Below are 22,330 nucleotides of genomic sequence, written 5' to 3' on the forward strand. Positions count from 1 at the left end.
TGTTATTATTATGTCCCAAGAAGCTTTAGTGTGAAAGAGCAAGTCGATGAAACACTTTTTATCCTGAAGCACTCTGAACAGATGTTGTAACCTACTCTCATGGGCTAAGGCCGGAGAAGTAGAGAAGTTCTCCCCTGGATGAAAAAGGTCAAAATGCATTCAACTAAATGTCCTTTCAATACCTATGCCAATCCTTTGATTCTATTGAAGAGCACTTTATTATACATATTTTTATTTATTTATTTATTTTACTTGTACATATCTATTCTATTTATTTTATTTTGTTAATATGCTTTGTTTTGTTCTCTGTCTCCCCTTTCTAGACTGTGAGTCCACTGTTGGGTAGGGACCGTCTCTATACGTTGCCAACTTGTACTTCCCAAGCGCTTAGTACAGTACTCTGCACACAGTAAGCGCTCAATAAATACAATTGATTGATTGATTTTAGAATCCTAGTCTATTCAGTATTATTGTTAAAGCTCACTTTCACAAAACATTGGCATTTGTAACTTTTCCACCACATTGCCTCATTCGCTCCCACGGCTTCAACTATCATCTCTACGCTGATGACACCCAGATCTACATCTCTGCCCCTACTCTCTCCCCCTCTCTCCAGGCTCGCATCTCCTCCTGCCTTCAGGACATCTCCATCTGGATGTCTGCTCGCCACCTAAAGCTCAACATGTCGAAGACTGAGCTCCTTGTCTTCCCTCCCAAACCTTGTCCTCTCCCTGACTTTCCCATCTCTGTTGATGGCACTACCATCCTTCCCGTCTCACAAGCCCGCAACCTTGGTGTCATCCTCGACTCCGCTCTCTCATTCACCCCTCACATCCAAGCCGTCACCAAAACCTGCCGGTCTCAGCTCCGCAACATTGCCAAGATCCGCCCTTTCCTCTCCATCCAAACTGCTACCCTGCTCATTCAAGCTCTCATCCTATCCCATCTGGACTACTGCACCAGCCTTCTCTCTGATTTCCCATCCTCGTGTCTCTCCCCACTTCAATCCATACTTCATGCTGCTGCCCGGAATATCTTTGTCCAGAAACGCTCTGGGCATATTACTCCCCTCCTCAAAAACCTCCAATGGCTACCAATCAATCTGCACATCAGGCAGAAACTCCTCACCCTGGGCTTCAAGGCTCTCCATCACCTCGCCCCCTCCTACCTCACCTCCCTTCTTTCCTTCTACTGCCCAGCCCACACCCTCCGCTCCTCCACCGCTAATCTCCTCACCGTACCTCGTTCTCGCCTGTCCCGCCATCGACCCCCGGCCCACGTCATCCCCCGGGCCTGGAATGCCCTCCCTCTGCCCATCCGCCAAGCTAGCTCTCTTCCTCCCTTCAAGGCCCTGCTGAGAGCTCACCTCCTCCAGGAGGCCTTCCCAGACTGAGCCCCTTCCTTCCTCTCCCCCTCGTCCCCCTCTCCATCCCCCCCGTCTTACCTCCTTCCCTTCCCCACAGCACCTGTATATATGTATATATGGTTCTACATATTTATTACTCTATTTATTTATTTTACTTGTACATATCTATCCTATTTATTTTATTTTGTTAGTATGTTTGGTTTTGTTCTCTGTCTCCCCCTTTTACGATTGATTGATTTTAGACTGTGAGCTCACTGTTGGGTAGGGACTGTCTCTATATGTTGCCAATTTGTACTTCCCAAGCACTTAGTACAGTGCTCTGCACATAGTAAGCGCTCAATAAATACGATTGATGATGATGATGATTATTGCCTCCAAGCAAACTATTAATTAGGGATTAAGCAGAAAGTCATCACAATAGTCATTCTTGTAAAGGTCCAATTAGGCACAAGTCTACTTACCAGAATGGGTTTAAAAGGGTCCAGGTTAGAACGAAAGATTTGCTCTGCTTCTTCAAGATTTTCCTTTGGCAGTGCACAAATAATGCTTTCACTGAGCTCTGCTACTTCCTGGTCATTGATTTTAACAAACTCAGTTAATTTGGTTCCATTACAGAGATTTTGCAAGCTCATCCGGTAGCCAGACACAACCACCTGCAAGAAGTTATAAAAAATATTTCAAAATCAAACAGATCGAGATGAGCTTCCCAAAGACCAAATGTTTTCCTCGTACTGCAGTGTTAAACCATTACGGGGATGGCCATGTAAAAGGCAGTATTATTAGAAAGGGTACCATGGAGCTAATCCAATTTTACTGACAGTGGTCCTCATGTTTGGCCATTTTGGGCCCAAGATTGATCATTTTAGAGTTGGCTTTACAAAGAGATTATTCCCTTTCTCAAGTCTACTAATGTTTGATTTTGGCATTGCTAGACAAGAGCAAGTGAAATAGGGGGAGGAAGCAGGGTGGATCAGGATCTTGCCTGGGTTTGTCTTGGAGATTCATTAGGAGACAGGAGAAAAGCTGCCAGCACAAAGATCTAGGCATGGCTTGAGTGTCCCATGCCCTTTCACTACCACCAACCCCACCCCAACTTGCCTCTCCAGAGACCACCCATATACCCCAATTTTCTTGGAGCTGGCTGGGTCCAGAGTGAATATGACTCAGGTCAGACACTCTTCCAGGCGCCTGTCCAAACTGCTCCCCTTATCCCCCACCTCTAGCAGTTTCTGCTTTTGCTACAGAAAGACCAAGCGGTTGGTAGCACAGAGTGCCTGCTGCAATGAGATGAAAGACCAGGTACCCATCCACATTCAAAACCAGAGGGGTTTGCTTCACTGGTGTGGGGGGACTGAACAGTCAGATTTTCTCACCCATCAGATCTGGCCTAGGTTGGTGTGAGCACTGAACAGACAGATTTTGCCATCTATCAGAACCTGCCTGGGGGAACCAACCAGAAGAAAGGGTGAGAGGGGAGAATCGTAAACTCAGATTTTAATTGGGGAATCTGAATGACGAAGGTTTCCAGGAAGCATTTCATTTGTTGTGGAAGATGGAGATCACCAAACCGCTAACCTATTGTGTGCCTGTAGAAAGTTCCCGTCTCCTGGGCTGGATTAATGCAGGGCCTTGAAAAGGCTGCAGCTCAGGACCTCAGGCTGGGGGAATGGGGGAGGCACAAAAATGAATCCATAATTCTAGATATTTATAAATATATATACAAATGTAAGTGTGTATCTATATATAGAGACACACACATATATAAAATACATGATCTATGGTTTGGAATATATATCAGATGTTCTACGGCAAGAAGTAGGCTATTTGGAATTGAAACTATATTGTACATGTTTTAAGACTGAAATGTAACCAGGGAACAGATTTATAAGTTAATTCAGTATAGTATTAATATAGCATTAATAGCAACAATGCCAGAATTGTGATTATTTTGATTTAAATTAGGAAAAAGGCTTGTATACAGGGACCCACAAAATTGAATAGCCCCTAGACTTCCTTCAGTCCTAACTGCCTGTCTACCACTTCTCTGACTTTGAGGAAATGGGATATTCCACTTAAGTCAACAGGAGAATATCACTATCATCAGAACTTACTGGGTACCTACTGCATATAGTGTGACTGGTACTGAGTGCTTGGAAAGATACCAAAATAAGTCCTCATGGAAAGATACTTACAATCTAATTAGTAATAAGTAATGTCACAGTCTGATACAGTTGACATCTTCCTCTCCCTTCCCGACGAACCTGAAGCAGTCCTCCCATTACTGGAAGGGTACTGCTCTAGTCCTAATTTTCTCAAAACCAGGATATCTTCATGGCTCAACTGACAGCCATCCAGGGCCCGGTCCAGTAGAACAAGCTTAAGTAGATATAATTGCTACTTCTTTTTGGCACATTTAAAACTGAGAAAGACCCCAAATCCCAGAGTCCTGCCATTCATTACTCATGCTGCCCAGCTTTTATCATGCCATGTTTTGCATTTAATTTTCCTCCCTACCAGGCAATCAAGACCACTTCAGTTTTTCCCTTCTAGAAAACCACTCCTCGACTGCTGTGCAATCAGACTGCTGTGCCTCTATTTAGTAGCACTATGAACAGGGTGGCTCTAATTACGATATAAGTACAACCCAAGTAATTAGGCTGCTGAAGATTTTAAATGCTCAGTATTTGTATTTTAAATTCAGTGTTTATCAGAATGCTACTGCCATGCAACAAGCTCTTACAAGTGAAAGATCAAAATTTGGAAGACAAAATGGTAAATTATGCAATTTACAAATGTGTCTTCCTTCTGTGAGTGCATTTTGTAGTCACATAATTAGTGATTATCAAACTGATTTTCATAGTTTTCCAGCAGTGGCACTAATCATCATGGATAGGGAGTTATCACATTATTGTGTTCTTCTTCATAATTGACTAATTTTTTTTTTTACAAGTTTTACTAAAGTGAAGCACTAAAAAGTTGTTTGGTTTTTTTTTAGTGGAAATACAGCTGATTCTATCGCTGTCGGTAAAGGCAAGATGTTGCCGTGGCTAGGACGCAGGACTTGAGTACAGATTCTCAGATCAACTTGCTGTGTGATCTTGGGAAAAAAATCACTAAGCCTCTCTGAGGATCAGGAAACTTTAAAAGTCTTACAGTTGCAGGCAGGCTTTTAGGATTATGATGGTGATTAATGACATCTTATTGTTCAATAGTATGGTAACATATGTTATATGACCATCCTCACTCAGGTCTCAGGACCATGGCTCATCCACCTTTCTTGAAAAAATACTCAATTACCAATTTATGTGCTGTGAGGAATGTTTTTAAGGGTGGGTAGGTGTGTGCATTATGGTGCATGTCTCTCTGTCTCTGTCTCTGTCTCTGTCTCTCTCTCTCTCTCCTCCCCCCCCACTAATCCCAGACCATTGAAGCCTCTCTACCCAGCATTTTCAAAAAATATGATGACCTTAACCTGAGAACCCATTCAAATAATGGGAGGTGATTGTGAGGAAGAGGAGTAGCCATTAGTATCATTAGAGGTGCCCAGAAAGAACCAGATTGAGAAAGCTTGGAGGAGGGCCAGGAAAAACCTGGATATAGGAAAACAGACTCTGCTGGCTTTTCTCCTTCCAAGTTTCTTCCTAGACCCCTTTCTATTCCTCCTCAAGGTTTTCCCAGAAAAACTTTCCTCCCAGCTCTCTGCAGCCCCTCAGAAAGAACAGCAGGATTGTCAGGGTTTTTTTAATGAATGGACAGAATTTGTTGATAGCTAACCAATATCCTTGTCGCATTAGTTACATTTATATAATAGGTGAGAGTGAGAGAGGTTAAAGCAGCCCATCACCAGGATACGTGAAAATCCCCTTGAGCTACATCTGGATTTCTGTGCTAAAATGAGTTTGTCCAATTTCAGATGCTGGAATTGCTTCCTATGGCAACCCAATCACAGTGAGGAAACAACAGACAACTTCCTACCTGTTGGAGGTTGACTTCAGCATTCAGTATCTCTGCCACAGCAGCCTGTGGCACAGTCATGTTGTGAAGGAGAAATCCTGATAAGGTTTCATTGTCCACTAAGAAGTCCTGAAGCTTCAAGCCTAGGTCAAAAAACAAACAAACATTTCAATGTTACTTAAGAAGTGACAAAAAACAAACATACGCTAGCAAAATGAATGTTTCAAATGATCAATGATGTAGGGTGAGGTAGGCATAACCATTGGGAAGGCAAGGCCCTCATAGATTCGACTGATTTTCAAGCAGGGATTTGCTGTGACCAGTATGTTTTCCAATACTGAAACAACACAGCTATTTATATTACATTTCTAATTGCTTGTCTTTAAACTAAAATTAAAATCTTTACAATCACTTCATTCCCCACTCCTGAATTAAATCTTTTGTATTACCTGCTACTGAAAGACAAACAGAGAAAGATTTCAAGCTCTGCAAGAACTACACCGTACTTAACCTTTCCATTCAGGCTCAAAGAGCTGACAACTAAGCAGGATGAACTCTATGATTTGTTCTGCTTGATTCTTGGGTATACCATTATCTCTTGCTTTCCCAGGGGTATGGAGGGTATTTAAAGGGATAGTGTCAGCTCCTGATTTCGTGTTCAGTGTGACTTTACTTTCTGAGACCTAATTTAGACTGGAAAGAGACATTAAACCTGTGTAGTGTCCTTTCATTATTTCAATATCAAACAAACCAGTTTCTCAGCACAATGTTGTGAGCCTGGTGGGTTTGAATGGGGAGGGAATTCCAGGTAGGCAGAAGGATATGAGCAATGGCCTAAAGGTGGGCAAGGCGCTAGTAGAGGGTAAGACATGATAGAGCATGGGCCTGGGAGTCAAGAGCACCTGGGTGCTAATCCCACCTCTGCCACTTGTCTGCTGTGTGACCTTCGGCAAGTTGCTTCACTTCTCTGGGCCTCAGTTACCTCATCTGGAAAATGGGGCTTAAGACTGGGAGTCCTATGTGGGACAAGGACTGTGTCAGACCTGGTTACCTTTTATCTACTTCAGCACTTAGAAAGTTCCTGGCATGTAGTGAGAGCTTAACAAATACCATTAAAAAAGTTGGGAAGAGTAAAAAGCATGGGCTAGAGAGGACTACGTGGACTTAAAACATATGCAGGCATAAATTACTTACAAGCAGAAGGAAGACCAAGGATATAACTGGTCGTGTGCCAAGACGAAATGACTGAATAAGTCACTGAATATATTTATTTTACATATGGGCTGAAAGTACTGTTGAGGGTGACTACTTAGGAAGTTGGGAAAGTAACCGAATAATGCCTCCTAAGAGGAGATGGGATTTTAAGAGGGCTTTGAAGCCTGGGGAAGCTGTTATTAATCAATCAATTGTATTTATTGAGCGCTTACTGTGAGCAGAGCACTGTACCAAGTGCTTGGGAGAGTACAATATAAGATTTGGTAGGCACATTCCCTACCTCACCTCCCTTCTCTCCTTCTACAGCCCAGCCCGCACCCTCTGCTCCTCCGCCGCTAATCTCCTCACCGTACCTCGTTCTCGCCTGTCCCGCCATCAACCCCCGGCCCACGTCATCCCCCGGGCCTGGAATGCCCTCCCTCTGCCCATCCGCCAAGCTAGCTCTCTTCCTCCCTTCAAGGCCCTGCTGAGAGCTCACCTCCTCCAGGAGGCCTTCCCAGACTGAGCCCCTTCCTTCCTCTCCCCCTCGTCCCCCTCTCCATCCCCCCCATCTTACCTCCTTCCCTTCCCCACAGCACCTGTATATATGTATATATGTTTGTACATATTTATTACTCTATTTATTTATTTATTTTACTTGTACATATCTATCCTATTTATTTTATTTTGTTAGTATGTTTGGTTTTGTTCTCTGTCTCCCCCTTTTAGACTGTGAGCCCACTGTTGGGTAGGGACTGTCTCTATATGTTGCCAATTTGTACTTCCCAAGCGCTTAGTACAGTGCTCTGCACATAGTAAGCGCTCAATAAATACGATTGATGATGATGATGATGATGCCGAGGACAAGCTTACTATCTAGAATTGACAGGGTGCATTGACAGGGTGATAGGCCACATCTCTGAACATCAGGAGTTGTGCCATGAGATACCTCTATATTTTCTTTCCTTTTTTTCTCCTTCTCTTGTACATTAGAAGTTTCAAGGCTATCAGAGACAAAGCTATGAACAAAAGTGAAAGCTGGCCTAACAATCAGAGAGGTTCAAATCAAGGTCTTGAGGAAAACCTTACTACACTGCCACTTCTCAAAGCTCCTGAGTGCAGAGCTTTTAATATTCTGTTCCAGAGCTAAAATGAAGGGTTAATTATGAAGTTTCCTGTCCCATCAGCTCTCAAGTTCCATAGAGTGTTCTGGAAATCTGGAGGACCCAGAGCAGTGAAGGAAACTCTTGAGAGGTGGACTTGGGAATTAAATTGAGGAATGCAGAGCTCTTTGATCCCAAATGAGATCACTTTTTAGTTGCAATATGAAAAAGTCCTCAGTCAGTCCATATTTAAGAGACTATGCCTCATTGAAGGAGACCAGTTTTGTTTCCAGATAAAAGGGAAGAAGTTGGCAAAGAACTGGCTGACAAGAGAACAACCCCACAAAAAAGACAGACTTTGAGCTAGTTGTGGGCAGGGATTGTCACTCTTTACTGTTGTATTATACTTTCCCATGCTCTTAGTACAGTGGTCTGCACACAGTAAACACTTAATAAATACAATCGAATGAATGAATAATAAACAGTTATAGAACATAAAAGGTGATGCTTCCCCTGAAGCCATAATAGCCATCAACAGGATGATTGAGGGGGAGGGGTACAGGAGGTGAGCCTCGCTCTATTTTCCCCCATTTCCAGTTGTGTAGCTTTAACTGGCTGAGAAGATGAAGGTGGTGCCAAGAAGAAGACCAGAGAAAAATCTCTACCCAGCAGTTATAGAAAGATGTGAGAATATCATATCCTGGAACTTTCTCTCTGCCACTGTGCTTCCTTTTGTTTTGTTCGGCCTGGCAGGACATCAGTCTGGTCTAAACATTCTGAAAGGAGGAGAAAGAGAGGGAGGAGGAAAGAATGTGCCGGGCCCTGGGGTTACTATGGCACATTGCTCTCTAGCCTTGATCTCTGGTCTCAAACTCCCAGTAATCTGTTTTGTTCTACACAAAAAAATAACAACACAGTCAGTTGGTTTGAGACATGTTTGGGGGAGGGAGGGAGGGAGAGAGAGAGAGAGAGAGAGAGAGAGAGAGAAAGTGAGAGAGGGAGAGAGGGAGAGGGGGGGCAGAGGGAGAGAGAGAGAGGGACAGAGGGAGAGAGGGAGAGAGAGAGAGAGAGAGAGAGAGAGAGAGAGAGAGAGAGAGAGCTTGTAATAGATTATCTAAGGATGAAAGCACTATCCCAGCAACAGTTTAATGAACTACGGACCGATATGGCAATCTCTCACAAAGCAAATCAACCAGGATTTTTTTTCTAAACTTGCTTTTAATACAGAACATCTGAGAATTGAAGACCTTCTTTGGCCTCTACATGTGTCTATTTCCCACTTTACTGAAACTGCCAAACAATTTCTAGGGGATGATTCCTCTGCTAAATAAGTCAGGGCTCTCTACTTCAGAAGATGAAGAAGCACAAAAAAGGCTTGGTCCATTCACCTGATACACCTAAGGGCAAGGGCGGCTTCAGACATTTGGCCTCTGTGAGGTATTGCCACCTTGGTCATTTTCCATGTTTTGCATGACCCTATTGCATCATGCTCTGTGTGCTTGCAGCAATAACAATATCACATGCAACATTTTGCAGAAGACCTTTTCCCCATTACCATCTTTGAAAAGAGCAGTGGCCTGGCCATCTTTGAGAGAAGTCACAGCACCACTGTTGTTGGAATGTCAAATGTAGCAACCTACCCCTCCGCCACCCTCCACAGGGTGACACCCTGAGACAACAGTTTACCTCACTTACCGTCTAGTTCAGGGGCCCCACCAAGCCCCAGATTCTTGGGGAGAGAATAGGAACTGGATGTGGGTGAACAGGGCATGTAAGATCCCTTCCCTGAAAAGCAGCTGTGGTTACTGTCCAGCTGTGGAATTTTCAGCCCCCATTTTACCCAGGTATTTGCTTAGCAGCCGCAGTTTACATTTGCTTCTGTTTAATGTTTTAAATGCCCTGATAGTTTAGTCTCCAACCTCTGTTTCCCTGCTTTGGAGCTATAATGATTAGCTTCTGCTGCCATGATGCATCCCATAATAATAATGAGTATAATAAAAATAATAGTGGTTCTGTTAAGCATTACTATATGCCAAGCACTGTACGAAGCACTGGAGCAGATAGAAGAAATTGAAGTCCCACATGGGTCTCACAGTCTAAGTAGGAGGGAGAATGGGTATTGAATCCCCATTTTGCAGATGACAGAACTGAGGCACAGAGAAGTGAAGTGACTTGCCCCAAGTCACACAGCAGGCAAGTGAAGGAGCCAGGAATAGAACCCAGGTCCTCTGACTCCCAGGCCTGGGCTCTTTCCACTAGGCCCTGCTGCTTCCCTTAAAAGCTAGTGGTGGATCAGACTGGATGGCTCAGGAACTGACTGGCTATGGACCTTGATGATGATGGTGGTATTTGTTAAGCGCTTACCATGTGCAAAGCACTGTTCTAAGCACTGGGGAGGTTACAAGGTGATGAAGTTGTCCCATGGAGGGGCTCACAGTCTTAATCCCCATTTTACAGATGAGGGAACTGAGGCACAGAGAAGTTAAGTGACTTGCCCAAAGTCACACAGGTGACAATTGGCAGAGCCGGGATTTGAACCCATGACCTCTGACTCCAAAGTCTGGGCTCTTTCACCTCAAAGTCACTAATTCACGTTCAGCTCAGGTATAGAATAACTGGAAGTAATTTTCCTCAGACTTCTGCAGGGTCTATTAAGTAATAGTTTTTACAGGATCTTTCCAGGGCAGAGGATGACACTTGGTGGATTATCCTAGGCCCTTTGATTTTTCCTTTCCTTCAGGTGACTTGATTTTGGCTACTACTTGGCAGATTAGGTTCTCTATCAGAGGCAACAAGTTAGTCGTTGCAGGAATCAGATCAGGAAAAGGTTATTTATCTGTGGTAAGTGTTTTGTGGAAGACAAGGTTGAAACTAATGACTAGGATGAAGTTCAGGAGTTATCCTTGGATTTTATTTATCTGTGCTTCCCTTCCCTTCTTTCCAGACTTTCTTACTCCTCTCTTGGGAAAGATTTTTGTCTCAAGGGCTGTCATTCCAGTACCTTTCATGAGACCTAAATGCACTGAAGAAAAAGGAACCCTTTTGTTCACAAGACAATTTGCTAATTGTACAATTTGCTCAAGAGTATGGCAAAAAACAAATGAGGCACCATTTTCCCATCCTCTCGATAATAATCAGTTTCAGGGAAATATGAGATGTCATAGACTGTTCATTCTAAAGGCCATCCTCATCCTTGACAATCACATCAGAGGGGAGCAACCAAACATGCACTCCAAACATAATAATAATAATTGTGGTATTTGTTAAGTGCTTACCATGTGCCAAGCACTGTACTAAGCCCTGGGGTGGACACAAGCAATTCGGGTTGCACAAAGTCCCTGTCCCACTTGGGGCTCACCCTCTTAATCCTCATTTGACAGCTGAGGTAATTGAGGCCCAGAGAAGTAAAGTGACTTGCCCAAGGTCACACAGCAGACAAGTGGCAGAGCCGGATTTAGAACCCATGACCTTCTGTCTCCCAGGCCCATGCCCTAACCACTATGCCATGCTGCTTCATCCTGCAGTAGGATTTCTGTGGGATTTTCACAGAAATTACTCAAAATCTTTCTCGTAGATATCTAAGCCAGGGAAAACAAGTCCTGGAGCTCAAGCAGCTTAGACCTGGTACATATCTATGTTCACATCTTAAATTATATGTTATAAATTATTTATATTAACATCTGTTTCTCCTTCTAGACTGTAAGCTCATTGTGGGCAAGAAAACATGTCTACCAACTCTGCTGTATTGTGCTCTGTGCATAGTAAGTGCTCAATAAACACCATTGATGATGATTGTTCCGGAAGCCCATTGCTCCCCCAGAAACTCAGTCCTGAAAATAGAGGAACTCCCCTCCTTACACTCCCTCCATCCTAGGGCTATCCACTCATACCTTCTTGTCTGGGGAAAGTTCTAATCAGCAGTGATGCCCGGGAGAGGAGTCTGTGTTTGGCTACTCAACATCTCCCTTAGCACCGAGCACTGACTCCAACCACTAGGTAGCACTAAAATTCCAAGTCACTGGACAGAGACGTTTTGCACATCTATCATACCAGACAGGGTGCAATGGGGTGCCAAATTTCACAGAGATCCCCTGCTATTACAGTACACCAAGAGCAGGATGGTGTTACAAGATTCCCTTCCCTTAAGTCATGAAAAGGTTCAGTTCAAATGAGGGGCATTGATCAATTGAAAAGTATTGCATTTTAAGGCTTCCTGGAAATTCCCAGAGATCCTTTCACTGAAGGTTTTCATAAATTAAAATAAGCTCACTGCTCCACTTACCCTAGAATGTAAAATATTGTACCCATGCAAACAGCATCCACCTGAGGCCACTTAATAGGATATATATTACCATTAATTACCATTACCATTTTATATATATATACATATATATATATACACACCATTTTATATATACCATCTATGGTATATATACCATATATATATACACCATTTTAGCATTAATATTAATAAATTATGCTAATGCATAATGCTAAAATGGTATTTGTTAAGCACTAGGGTACAGACAAGGTAATCAGGTTGGACACAGTCCATGTCCCATGTGGGGCTCACAGTCTTAATCCCCATTTTACAGATGAGGTCACTGAGGCCCAGAGAAGTGAAGTGACTTGGCCAAGGTCACCCAGCAGACATGCGGCAGAGCCAGGATTAGAACCCAGGTCCTCTGACTGCTAGAACCAGGCTTTCCCCTCCAAGCCATGTTGCTTGGACTGACTAGCAGCATAACGAATCTTATATAGCCATAAGATAACATTAATGAATTTCACAATAACCAATTTCTGTTTCTTGGGAGTAGCAGCTTCTACCTTGTTCAGATTCAGATACCAAACTCTGAACCTGAACAAAAGCTTCCTTCCTTCACCCATTAAGCCCATAAATGTTGCAGTAGGACCCCAATAAGGACATTTGCTTCTGAAAACCTCCACCCACTATTTTCTGTATTTTTCTGTTTTCCCACCATACCTAATTCCATAGGGGCTAGTGGAATTGGACAACCTTTTTAAGAAAAGACTTTTAAAAAAAAATGGTATTTGTTAAATGCTTACTATGTGCCAGGCACTGTACTAAGCACTGTGGTAGATACAAGCTAATCAGTTTGGATACAGTCCAAGTCCCACATGGATCTCACAGTCTTAATCCCAATTTTACAGATGAGGTAATAGGCACAGAGAAATGAACTAACTTGCCAAAGCTCACACAGCAGAGAAGTGGTGGAGGTGGGATTAGAATCCAGGCCCTTGCTCTTTTCACTAGGCCACTCTGCTAACCTCTCTGCTGCCCCAGAGAAAAACATCATGGAGGAAATCAATGCATTGCACCTTATGAAATCTGGATAGATGAGAAAACCTAGAAACAGAGGAGGGGGGGAACTGGAGATCATCAGGATCTTAGAATTATTCAGGTTGACAGGGGATTTCTCCCTGTTCCCCCTAGAATGGTTTAGCCCTGTCCCAAGGTGCTTTCCATCTTCTGTTGTTGTTGGCTATTCAAGTCTGTTGGAGAATGGAGAAGCTCTCATTTCTCAAGTTACCCTTTCCTAACAACATATATATAAGTATATATACATAAATATATATTTATACAAATATATAAATATGTAAAAAAATATATATATATATATTTGCACACATGCAAATCCTACTCTGGGGAGTAGGCAGGCAGCAGCAGGCCCTGTTTTGGATGCCCACAAGACACTTAACAAACCCAAAAAAGAGTGATCTAATGGTGCTTTGGGGTACAAGTTGTCCTGCCACTTGGCCAAAGTATGTACCGTGTCCTTGCTGGGAGAAAGTTGATCTTTGATTCAATTCAGTGCCGACAATATTTCAACATACCAATATAGTATTGCATTCGCCAGTGTTACATATAACCCAATTTCAGGCCAAAATCCCCTTCGGTTTCGAAACAAGGGCTCGGATCTCTAAGACACAGTTTGTTTGGGAACTGGATACAATCTTCATCTCTATATTTAGATACTTCAAAGTCAAAAATTGTCAGAACCCAAATCAGACCTCTGAACAATCCTTAAAAGAGAAAGGGTAAATCGTTGTAGCCTGGAGATAGCTGGGATTTTCTTGCCACATACTGACATATTAACAATATTACATATGGAGAGGTAATCAAGGAAGAACTGCAAACTATCACCTCCCTTTGGTAAGGCAATCTTGACTTCATCACTTTGACAGGGTCCTGTATTTCAACTCATATTAGTAGACGTGGCAGGCAAGATGTAAATATGCAGGAAATGTTTAAAGGAAAACCCACAACCATTCCATTCCCTACCAAGAATTCCTCCTCCTTACTGGATGAGATATCTGGAATGGGAGCTATCCTTTGTGTTTCTCAAACTAATGGAAGGTTATATTCCTCTTCCAGAAACTCTCCTGCCTATTGGAATGATTCCAAGAGCATCATAGGGGCTATGGCAGAGCCATACACACAATAGGGTCTTTTCTAGGGCATCTTCGACTGTAATTTATTTATATATTTGCAATTTATTTATTTATGTTGGTGTCTGTCTCCCCCTCTAGACTGTAAGCTCATTGTGGGCAGGGAATGTGTCTGTTATATTGTACTCTCCCAATCGCTTAGTACAGTGCTTTGTACATAGTAAGCACTCGATGAATACTATTGAATGAATGTTTATTGTTATATTGTGCTCTCCCAAGTACTTAGTACACTGCTCTGCACCCAGTAAGCGCTCAATAAATATGATTGAATGAATGAATCCTTAAGACGGAAAAACACATCCTTACTTTTTTAAAAAGGTTAGTAAAAGAGAAATATATCCTTTTCATTATGCTCTCAGATGCATAATTTATATTCCCTACACACAGTGCTCTGCACACAGTAAGCGCTCAATAAATACGATTGAATAAATGAATGAATGTGTGCATGCACACACATACACACACTCTTCAGGCTGTCTTCACTTCTCCCTCCTCTCAATAAGTCTCTTTGAATTTGACTCGAGCAACTGAAGCACATCCCTAGGGCCAAGATGAGCCGGGCCCTGAACCAAATGAGACCCCATGTCACCTATAGAACTGACAGAAACCCAGCCCAGTCAGAGTACTCTCTAGAGACAGTGGTGGAGATATGGGCTAGACAACCCTGCTCCAGAGGAAATGCTACATTACAAAATCATGACTTCAGGCTATCATCACTCTGCATACAAAGCTCCAAGCATCTCTTCTCTCACATCCATGCTGTAAAAATGAGACATGAGAGACATCAGGGCCAGCAACAAGTCTTTAGGGAGGAAGAAAAAAAAACACTGGAGAGAATATAACTTTCAGTTCCAGAACAAGCTGTGCATTGATTCAGGTAAATAGATTGGATTTTATTTTTGCCTTTGAAAGGTCAAAAGAGAAGCACGGGTTTTTGCAGTTACTTCTCAATGTCACCAGAATGCAAGGTGATGTAAATTGAAAAGCCATTTCATTACGCACAATTAACAAAATTCTATTTGAGTAGTCATAGTAAAAAAAATATATACATATCCAGGGACTATGACTGCAATGGTTGGTTAGCAACTCTAAAATCAAAATACCATATTCAAATCACTTCCCAGTCATCTCTTCCCCATGTCTGGCCTTTGACTCCAGGGACAGTACCCCAAAAAAGTAAGACTTGATGGGATAGGGATAAGAGCTGAGAAAAGAGGTTCTGTCTTTTTCACAACAAGATGAGCCAAACGAGAGCACTAAGTGGAAAGCAGGGCTTTGAAGAATTACTTTTTGACGGGGCATGGCAATCTTTCAGAAATACAAGTCTGTGGCAGTAGCTGCCAGTCATGTCCAAATTCCAGCTGCACAGTAAACCTCTGGTGGAAGGGAGGAAGCACAAGGAGGTTTAAGAAGCTGTCTGGGCCATCACTCAATTGTTCAGGTTTTCTTGTTGTGTCAGAATCAGACAATTAAATTACTCCCAAACCTAGCTGATGGTTCCAAGGAGAAAGCTATTTTGCCTTCAGTGGGGGATTTATAATGGAAAAAACACAGGCCCAGCTACAGCTTGCTGCACACTGACAAGGAGCCTATCTGATGTACACCCCCTAAACTAAAGGATCCCAGAAGAGCATATAGGGAATTAGAACTCTGGCAATTATCTATTTGGCTGTCATCCACAGAGGTAACGCAGATGATAAGGCAACAGAGATGGGGAAAACCTTCTGAAAAATCAGAATTTCCCAAACTATGTACTGTCTTTTTTTAAAAAATATGGCATTTGTTAAGCACTTACTACATGTCAAACACTGTTCTAAGCCCTGGGGTAGATATAAGTGAATTAGGTTGGACATAGTCCCTGTCCCTCATGGGGCTGATAGCCTAAGTAGGAGGGAGAACAGGAGAACTGAGGCATACAGAAGTGAAGTGACTTGCCCAAAGTCACACAGCAAGCAATTGGCAGATCAAGCATTAGAACTCAGGCCCTCTAACTCCCAGCCCCGTGCTCTTTCCACTAAGCCATCCTGCCTTTATCGTGAATTGCCTAAATGCAATAACTATTATTTTTCTTTTTCTTTCCTATCCCAAATCCTTTGTCAGATGACTGCCACTCAAATCCTAGAAATCATATGTGTCTCCAGCTCTGGGGAGTGTGTCTTTATCATGGTACTGCCAACCTGAAAGGTCTGTGACTCTTGCTGGTTCAATTTACTCCCCATGCCAGCATGGTTCTGGGTGACGAAGTAAAGCTAACGTTTACCACCCAACAAAGTGAAGAAGAAAGAGGAAGTGAGGAGAAGGAAATACTTGCCCTCTCCTAGCTTGGGCTTGCTGCTGCTTGACTGGTTGTGTTCTCCTAAGTGCAAGCCAATTTGTGGGTACCAGCAAACAAGCTAAGGGCTGGCAGGGGTTTTTCTTCGGGGGGGGGGGGGGTGTTGTTTTTTGAAAAAAACAAAAAGCCTTTATAAGTTCTTGCAGTGCTTCTCCGTTTGCTTTGTGTTGTTCCTTCCTCACAAGGCTGATGGGAGAGAGCAAAATATGGGGAATTCCTCCAGAAGATGCTGGCACAGATGAAGAAAGGAGGCCAGACAGAGCAGAGGAGAAAGGACAAAAGGGACGAACTGATAAAGAAGATACACAGCTTGCCCGGAGTACACATTTTCAAATTTCAACATACATTTGGTTATTTTAAAAGGGGAAAACGTGCCCAAACCCAGAGAATCTGGAACACTGTAACTGAGTTGGTATAGTCTTGCTGGCTTCCTGCCTGAACCTCTCTAGTTAGAAAGCTTAGAGCTCTGCCACAGCTGGGCTTGGCCTTGGATCAGGCCAGATTATGATACTAGGCTCTGGTCTATGTGAGAAGCACTCCAAAAAGAAGCTGCTTAAGAAGGACCTCTTAAGAACAGCAGTAGCTGGTACAAAAGGCACCACAGCAATTAAAGGATGAAACAAACAATGACAAGGAGCAGGAAAGAGTTCTGCAGAGGCTAAAATGCTTCGAATTCTGAGTTTGACTTTTCGGCCCTTACCTCAGCAGTAATTCCTTCTGCCTCCAAAAGTGATCCGCAGTTGTTTTTGGTGAGAAAGCAACAAACATTCCTCAGGCCATCTTAGCCAAGATGAGAAACTCTCAATAAGAGAGTTTATCCTTGCTGCACAAAGGATAAAAATAACTACCGCCTTTTCTCTAGTCCTCCTGGAGACCTCACATTTTCAGGAAAAAAAAAGCTATGTAGTACTATAGGGGTCAAGTAATGAATAGGAACAAGCTAGAGCCAATGGGAGAAGGGATGCTACAAGTAAAAATAGACAATCAAGTGTATGGTCTCATCACCCTGTGATGAGAACCAGAGTTAAGAGCATAGGTAGGGAAGATGAGATGAGGGAAGGTGAGATGCTACCATGAACACAACTGTAAGTTCTAGACTGTAAGCTCACTGTGGACAGGGAATGTGCCGGCTTACTCTGTCATACTGTACTATCTCAAGAGCTTATGACAGTGTTCTGCACACACTGAGAGCTCAACAATACCATTGATTGATTGACTGACTGAGGCCCACAGCTTGGTTCATGTGCACTCATCTTTAAATATCTGCCTTGTTTCTTACTGAGATTTGCTTCCCACACAACAGTCACTCAACCCATTAGTTTATTCTCCATTCTCCAATCTATTCACTTAATGGGTTTTAATAGTTATAGACACACATTCATAGGAATGGATGTGAAAGAGGAATGAATTGCCACTACCGAGGTTACCAGAGACAGCATGGTGTACTGGAGAGAGTATGGGCCTGGGAGTCAGAAGGTCATGGGTTCTAATCCCAGCTCTGCCCCTTGTCTAATGGGTAACCTTGGAAGAGTTATTTAACTTCTCTGGGCCCCAGTTGCCTCATCTGCAAAATGGGGATTGAGACTGTGAGCCCCACATGGGACAGGGACTGTGTCCAACCTGATTCACTTGTATCCACCCCAGTGCTTAGTGCAGTGCTAGGCACATAGTAAAGGGCTTAACAAATACCACAATTATTATTATTATTATTATTATTATTATTATAATCATTGGATCCCAGGCAATTCCACCACCTCTGATCTGCTGCAGGTAAGTTCAAGGGATAAAGGAGTGGTGGTGTGAGATGGCACAAAAGAGGCAAAAATAGAGAGAGCAGGGAGTTTCCTAGTTGGCAAATGTGGGAAGTCCAAGCTGGGGGAAGCACAAGGCTTAGTTAGGCCTTGGTCAAGAGCTGGGGTGCAATGTTTCATGGGAAAGGATCACCCAGGGTCACCCAGGGCCTCAGGAAGAGGCAAGGGAGAGGGTACTTTAGGTCAGGGACAGTCAGTGGGGGATCAGTATCTGGGAGGATGAAGTGTCCACATAAGACAGGGGGAGGCTGGTCGATTTTGCCACTGTTGCCCAAACAAGAACCTAAAGGTCTGACCATTCAGACAAGATCTCCCAGCAACTTCTGTTCAAACTTCTACCTCTTCCTCTTTCCTCTCCCCAGACAAAGTTAATTTTTGAAGCCACTCCAGTTCCTCAGGCCTATCATTTTCTTTCTTTGTGTCATTTGCACCTTTAAATGCTTCTTGGTGCAGGACAGTTCCATCCGCTGCAACTTGTGAGCCTATTTGGGGATTTCCCCTTTGGTCTTGGTTACTCACAACAACTATTATTTCCAAAAACTTGAAAAAACAAAACAAAACCCTAACTATCCTCAGTAATCTGCAAGGTTGGCCACTTTTAAAATCGACTCAACCGATTGGAAATGATAACTTCATATCCCCAAAAGAGAGCAACTACATGAAGCAATCAGCTGCCTGAGCTTCCTTCTCAAAACATCTTAACACTGGAAAACTCCTAAGTGAGAGCTTAGAAGGAGTGAGGATCCTAGGGTAGTAGAGATAGGTAGGAGTAGCTTCACTTACTTGGGCTGTAATTCCCGAACTTCTGCAAAATTCCCAAAAGCTTCTGGATATCCCTCATACTGGTGTCTTTCTGGCTATACAAAAGCAATCTCCGGGCATCTGAGAATAGACGAGAGACACTGCCAAAGGACAAAAGAAAGAGATAGAAATTTACCCATTATGCATATAAATCTGAGTTAAAAAAACCCTCCTTCCTTTGGATTTTAATCAGTGATGGACTTGGATTTAGGAGGTGAAGAGAAAGTGGGAAATAGTTGAAAGGAAGTACACCCATCTCAACTTAAGGGTTTTTTTTTCTTAAATGGTATTTGTTAAGCACGTACTATGTGCTACGCAATGTATTTGGGTACATACACTTTTACTTTTAGAATCATGGAGCTAAATCTTACATACTAAATTGGGTGACTGGGACAAGCTATACTAGACTTTACTTTTGAAAACTTTGTTGGTATGATTCTGCATCAATGGCAGATGAATGTGTAGATCAATTAAACCACGGCCTTTGGATAGCAAATTTCAGGGGCTGGTCAATTTTTCCACTGTGGCCCAAACCAGAACCTAAACTCTGGCCACTCAGATTAGATCTTCAGGCATCTTCTGTTCAAACTTCTACAGTGAACTTGGGTAGATACAAGATAATCAGGTTGGACACAGTTTATGTCCCACATAGAGCTCACAGTTTTAATCTCCTTTTTATAATTGAGATAAGCAAGGCATGGAGAAGTTAAGTGACTTGCCCAAGGTCACAAGGCAGACAAGCACCTACATACCTGGCTGTATTTAAGGAGACCCACTGATGACAACTTCACTGACCTCTGCTCAGTTCCACCACTCCTCCTTTCTCAGAGCTTCACACCACAGGCCCCTGTATCTTAGTTAATACGCTATCATCAAAATTCAAGCATCCGGTACTCTTAATTAACATTTTCTAGGAAAACATTTAATGGATATGATTAGAAAGGAATGCAGATTTGTACTTACATGGACTTGTTGAAGTTTCCAACAACTCCAGGAGACTCCCCAGGGGTTGGGTAACGGAAACAGGGATTGTTGGCATTGCAGATAATCCCTTGAACCCAAGGAAGTGTTCCTGCAGAGGGCATGGCCTTGTTTGGAAAGTGGCCTATGGAAATAAAGAGGGAAAAGCAGTGGGAAAATTTATTTTATGCTTTTCAAATTGCAATCAGTGCTCATGTTTTACAGACATAGAATGTCATCCAAAATGCTCAAATATGGGAAAAGATAAGTAGAACAACACCTTTATATTAATTACAAAGGTGCAGAGAAAGGAATATCCATCTCTCAGTCAAGGGACATATATTAATTTAGTTTGAAAATGTAATTGGTTATGTCCACCAGCCTCAGGAAGAAAAAATTACAGAAAAGATTTATAAATAGACAGTGTTTTTGAGGTGACAGAAAAACCACTGTTCCATATGCATGTTCATTCGATAGCATTTTAGTGTGGGCAGAACACTGAACTAGGTGCTTGGGAGAGTGCAATATAAAAGACACGGTCCTTGACCTTGAGAATTTTACAGTCTAATGGAGTAGTTTACATACAGTGGTAGCAGGTGGAAAAGTCATTGAAAATCTGGTAAGAGTAGGAAAAAATGAATAGGGGAATGAATTAATGGATATGTAAATAGAAATACAATAGTTCCCTGGCATTCGTAGGAGATGGGTTAGAGAAACCACTTGGAATACCTTCTGTCCCTAACAGCAGCTGCATTTAAAACTAGAAAATTTATCCGATAATTTGTGGCCCATCCAGGCTTTCCCGGGGAGAAGGGGAGGCAGGGGGAGTGGACAAGATGCCTGCTAGTCACTGAAGAGTATGGATACAGCCCACAGTAAATAGGAGAAACCATGAACGAAAAAAAATCCGTGACTGCTATGGGATTACTGTATGCATCAAACAGTAAGGATAGCTGTGGAAAAGACAAGACCTCGGCAATGGAGGAGGTGGATTTTCAGGAGGGCTTTGAAGATGGGGAGATGAACATGAAAATAAATTACAGATTGGCACGTAAGTGCTGTGGGGCTGAGGGTGAGGTGAATATCAAATGCCTAAAGGGTACAGATCCAAGTGCAAGGGTGACGCAGAAGGGAGAGGGAGTAAAGGAAAAGACAGCTTTGTCAGGGAAGGCCTCTTGGAGGACTTGTGATTTTAGAATGGCTTTGAAGGTGGAGAAGAGTGGAGGTCCATCATACATGAAGTGGGAGAGAATTCTAGGCCAGAGGGAGGATATGGGCAAGGGGTCAGCAGCAAGATTGGGGTACAGTGAGTAGGTTGGCGTTAGAGGAGCTAAGTTCATGGGCTGGGTTGTAGTAAGAAATCAGCAAGGTAAGGTAGGAGGGAGGGGGTGAACTGCTTTAAAACCAATGGTAAGGAGTTTCTGTTTGATGTGAAGATGGATGAACAACCACTGGAGGTTTCTGAGGAGTGGGGAGATGCGGACTGAATGGATTTTTTAGAAAAGTGATCCAGGTGGCAGAGTGAAGAAACAGCGTGGCTCAGTGGAAAGAGCCTGGGCTTGGGAGTCAGAGGTCATGGGTTCAAATCCTGACTCCATCACTTGTCAGCTGTGTGACTTTAGGCAAGTCACTTAACTTCTCTGTGCCTCAGTTCCCTCACCTGTAAAATGGGGAGGAAGACTGTGAGCCCCACGTGGGACAACCTGATCACCTTGTATCCCCCCAGCACTTAGAACAGTGCTTTGCACATAGTAAGCGCTTAACAAATGCCATTATTATTATTATTATTATTATTATTACGTAAGGACAGGAGTGGGGAGAGACAGGAGGCATGGAGGTCAGTGAAGAGGCTGATGGGACAGTAGACACCTTAAATGTCATGTTTTTAGAGATCTGTTGACCATGCTTGGATCTCTCCTGAGAAGGCCCATACAGCTCAACAGAAATAAATTATTCTAAACTGTGCTTTATTTTTTTTTTCCTATAAAATAAGGTTCCAGAATGGTTGACTTCAGATCTGAATCTGGTTAAGAGTAGGGAGAGGATTCTTCCTGGAGACTGGAGCTGAGAAATTGGGCGAACAGCTGTATGAAAACCTGCATCCTTCACTCAGCTCTTCTTAGTCTCTATTAGTTTGGTCTCCTGGCTTCCCGCTTTGTTCTTGACTACTTGATTGGGCATACACCTTTCGGTTCTTATCACCTCAACATTTACAAAGGAACTTGAATGGGTTCCTATCGGAAAAAAAGCCCTGCACTTAGGCAATGTTCTAGAAAAGTAAGAGGCAGGTGGTCTCTGCTCACCCAATCTGGATATTAAGTGGACGTCTATATATCTG

The 22,330-nt window shown here is 42.9% G+C and overlaps 1 protein-coding gene across 2 annotated transcripts in view; it reads right to left on the reverse strand.

Moving 5' to 3' along the window:
- The window catches only part of ABCA1 (ATP binding cassette subfamily A member 1), a 115,108-nt gene that overhangs the window by 78,087 nt on the left and 14,691 nt on the right, over window positions 1-22,330 (reverse strand). For both annotated transcript variants that reach the window (XR_005456595.1, XM_038769501.1), the window contains exons 3-6: window positions 19,996-20,137; window positions 19,015-19,133; window positions 5,342-5,463; window positions 1,828-2,019 (exon numbers count right to left, since the gene is read on the reverse strand). Coding sequence is in view for 1 of the 2 variants with exons in the window: in XM_038769501.1 (XP_038625429.1) it covers window positions 1,828-2,019; window positions 5,342-5,463; window positions 19,015-19,133; window positions 19,996-20,137 (575 nt within the window). In the remaining variant the exon portion in view is untranslated. The remainder of the gene's footprint in view (window positions 1-1,827; window positions 2,020-5,341; window positions 5,464-19,014; window positions 19,134-19,995; window positions 20,138-22,330) is intronic.

This window comes from Tachyglossus aculeatus, chromosome X4, assembly GCF_015852505.1.
Source record: "Tachyglossus aculeatus isolate mTacAcu1 chromosome X4, mTacAcu1.pri, whole genome shotgun sequence".
Taxonomy (NCBI): Eukaryota; Metazoa; Chordata; class Mammalia; order Monotremata; family Tachyglossidae; genus Tachyglossus; species Tachyglossus aculeatus.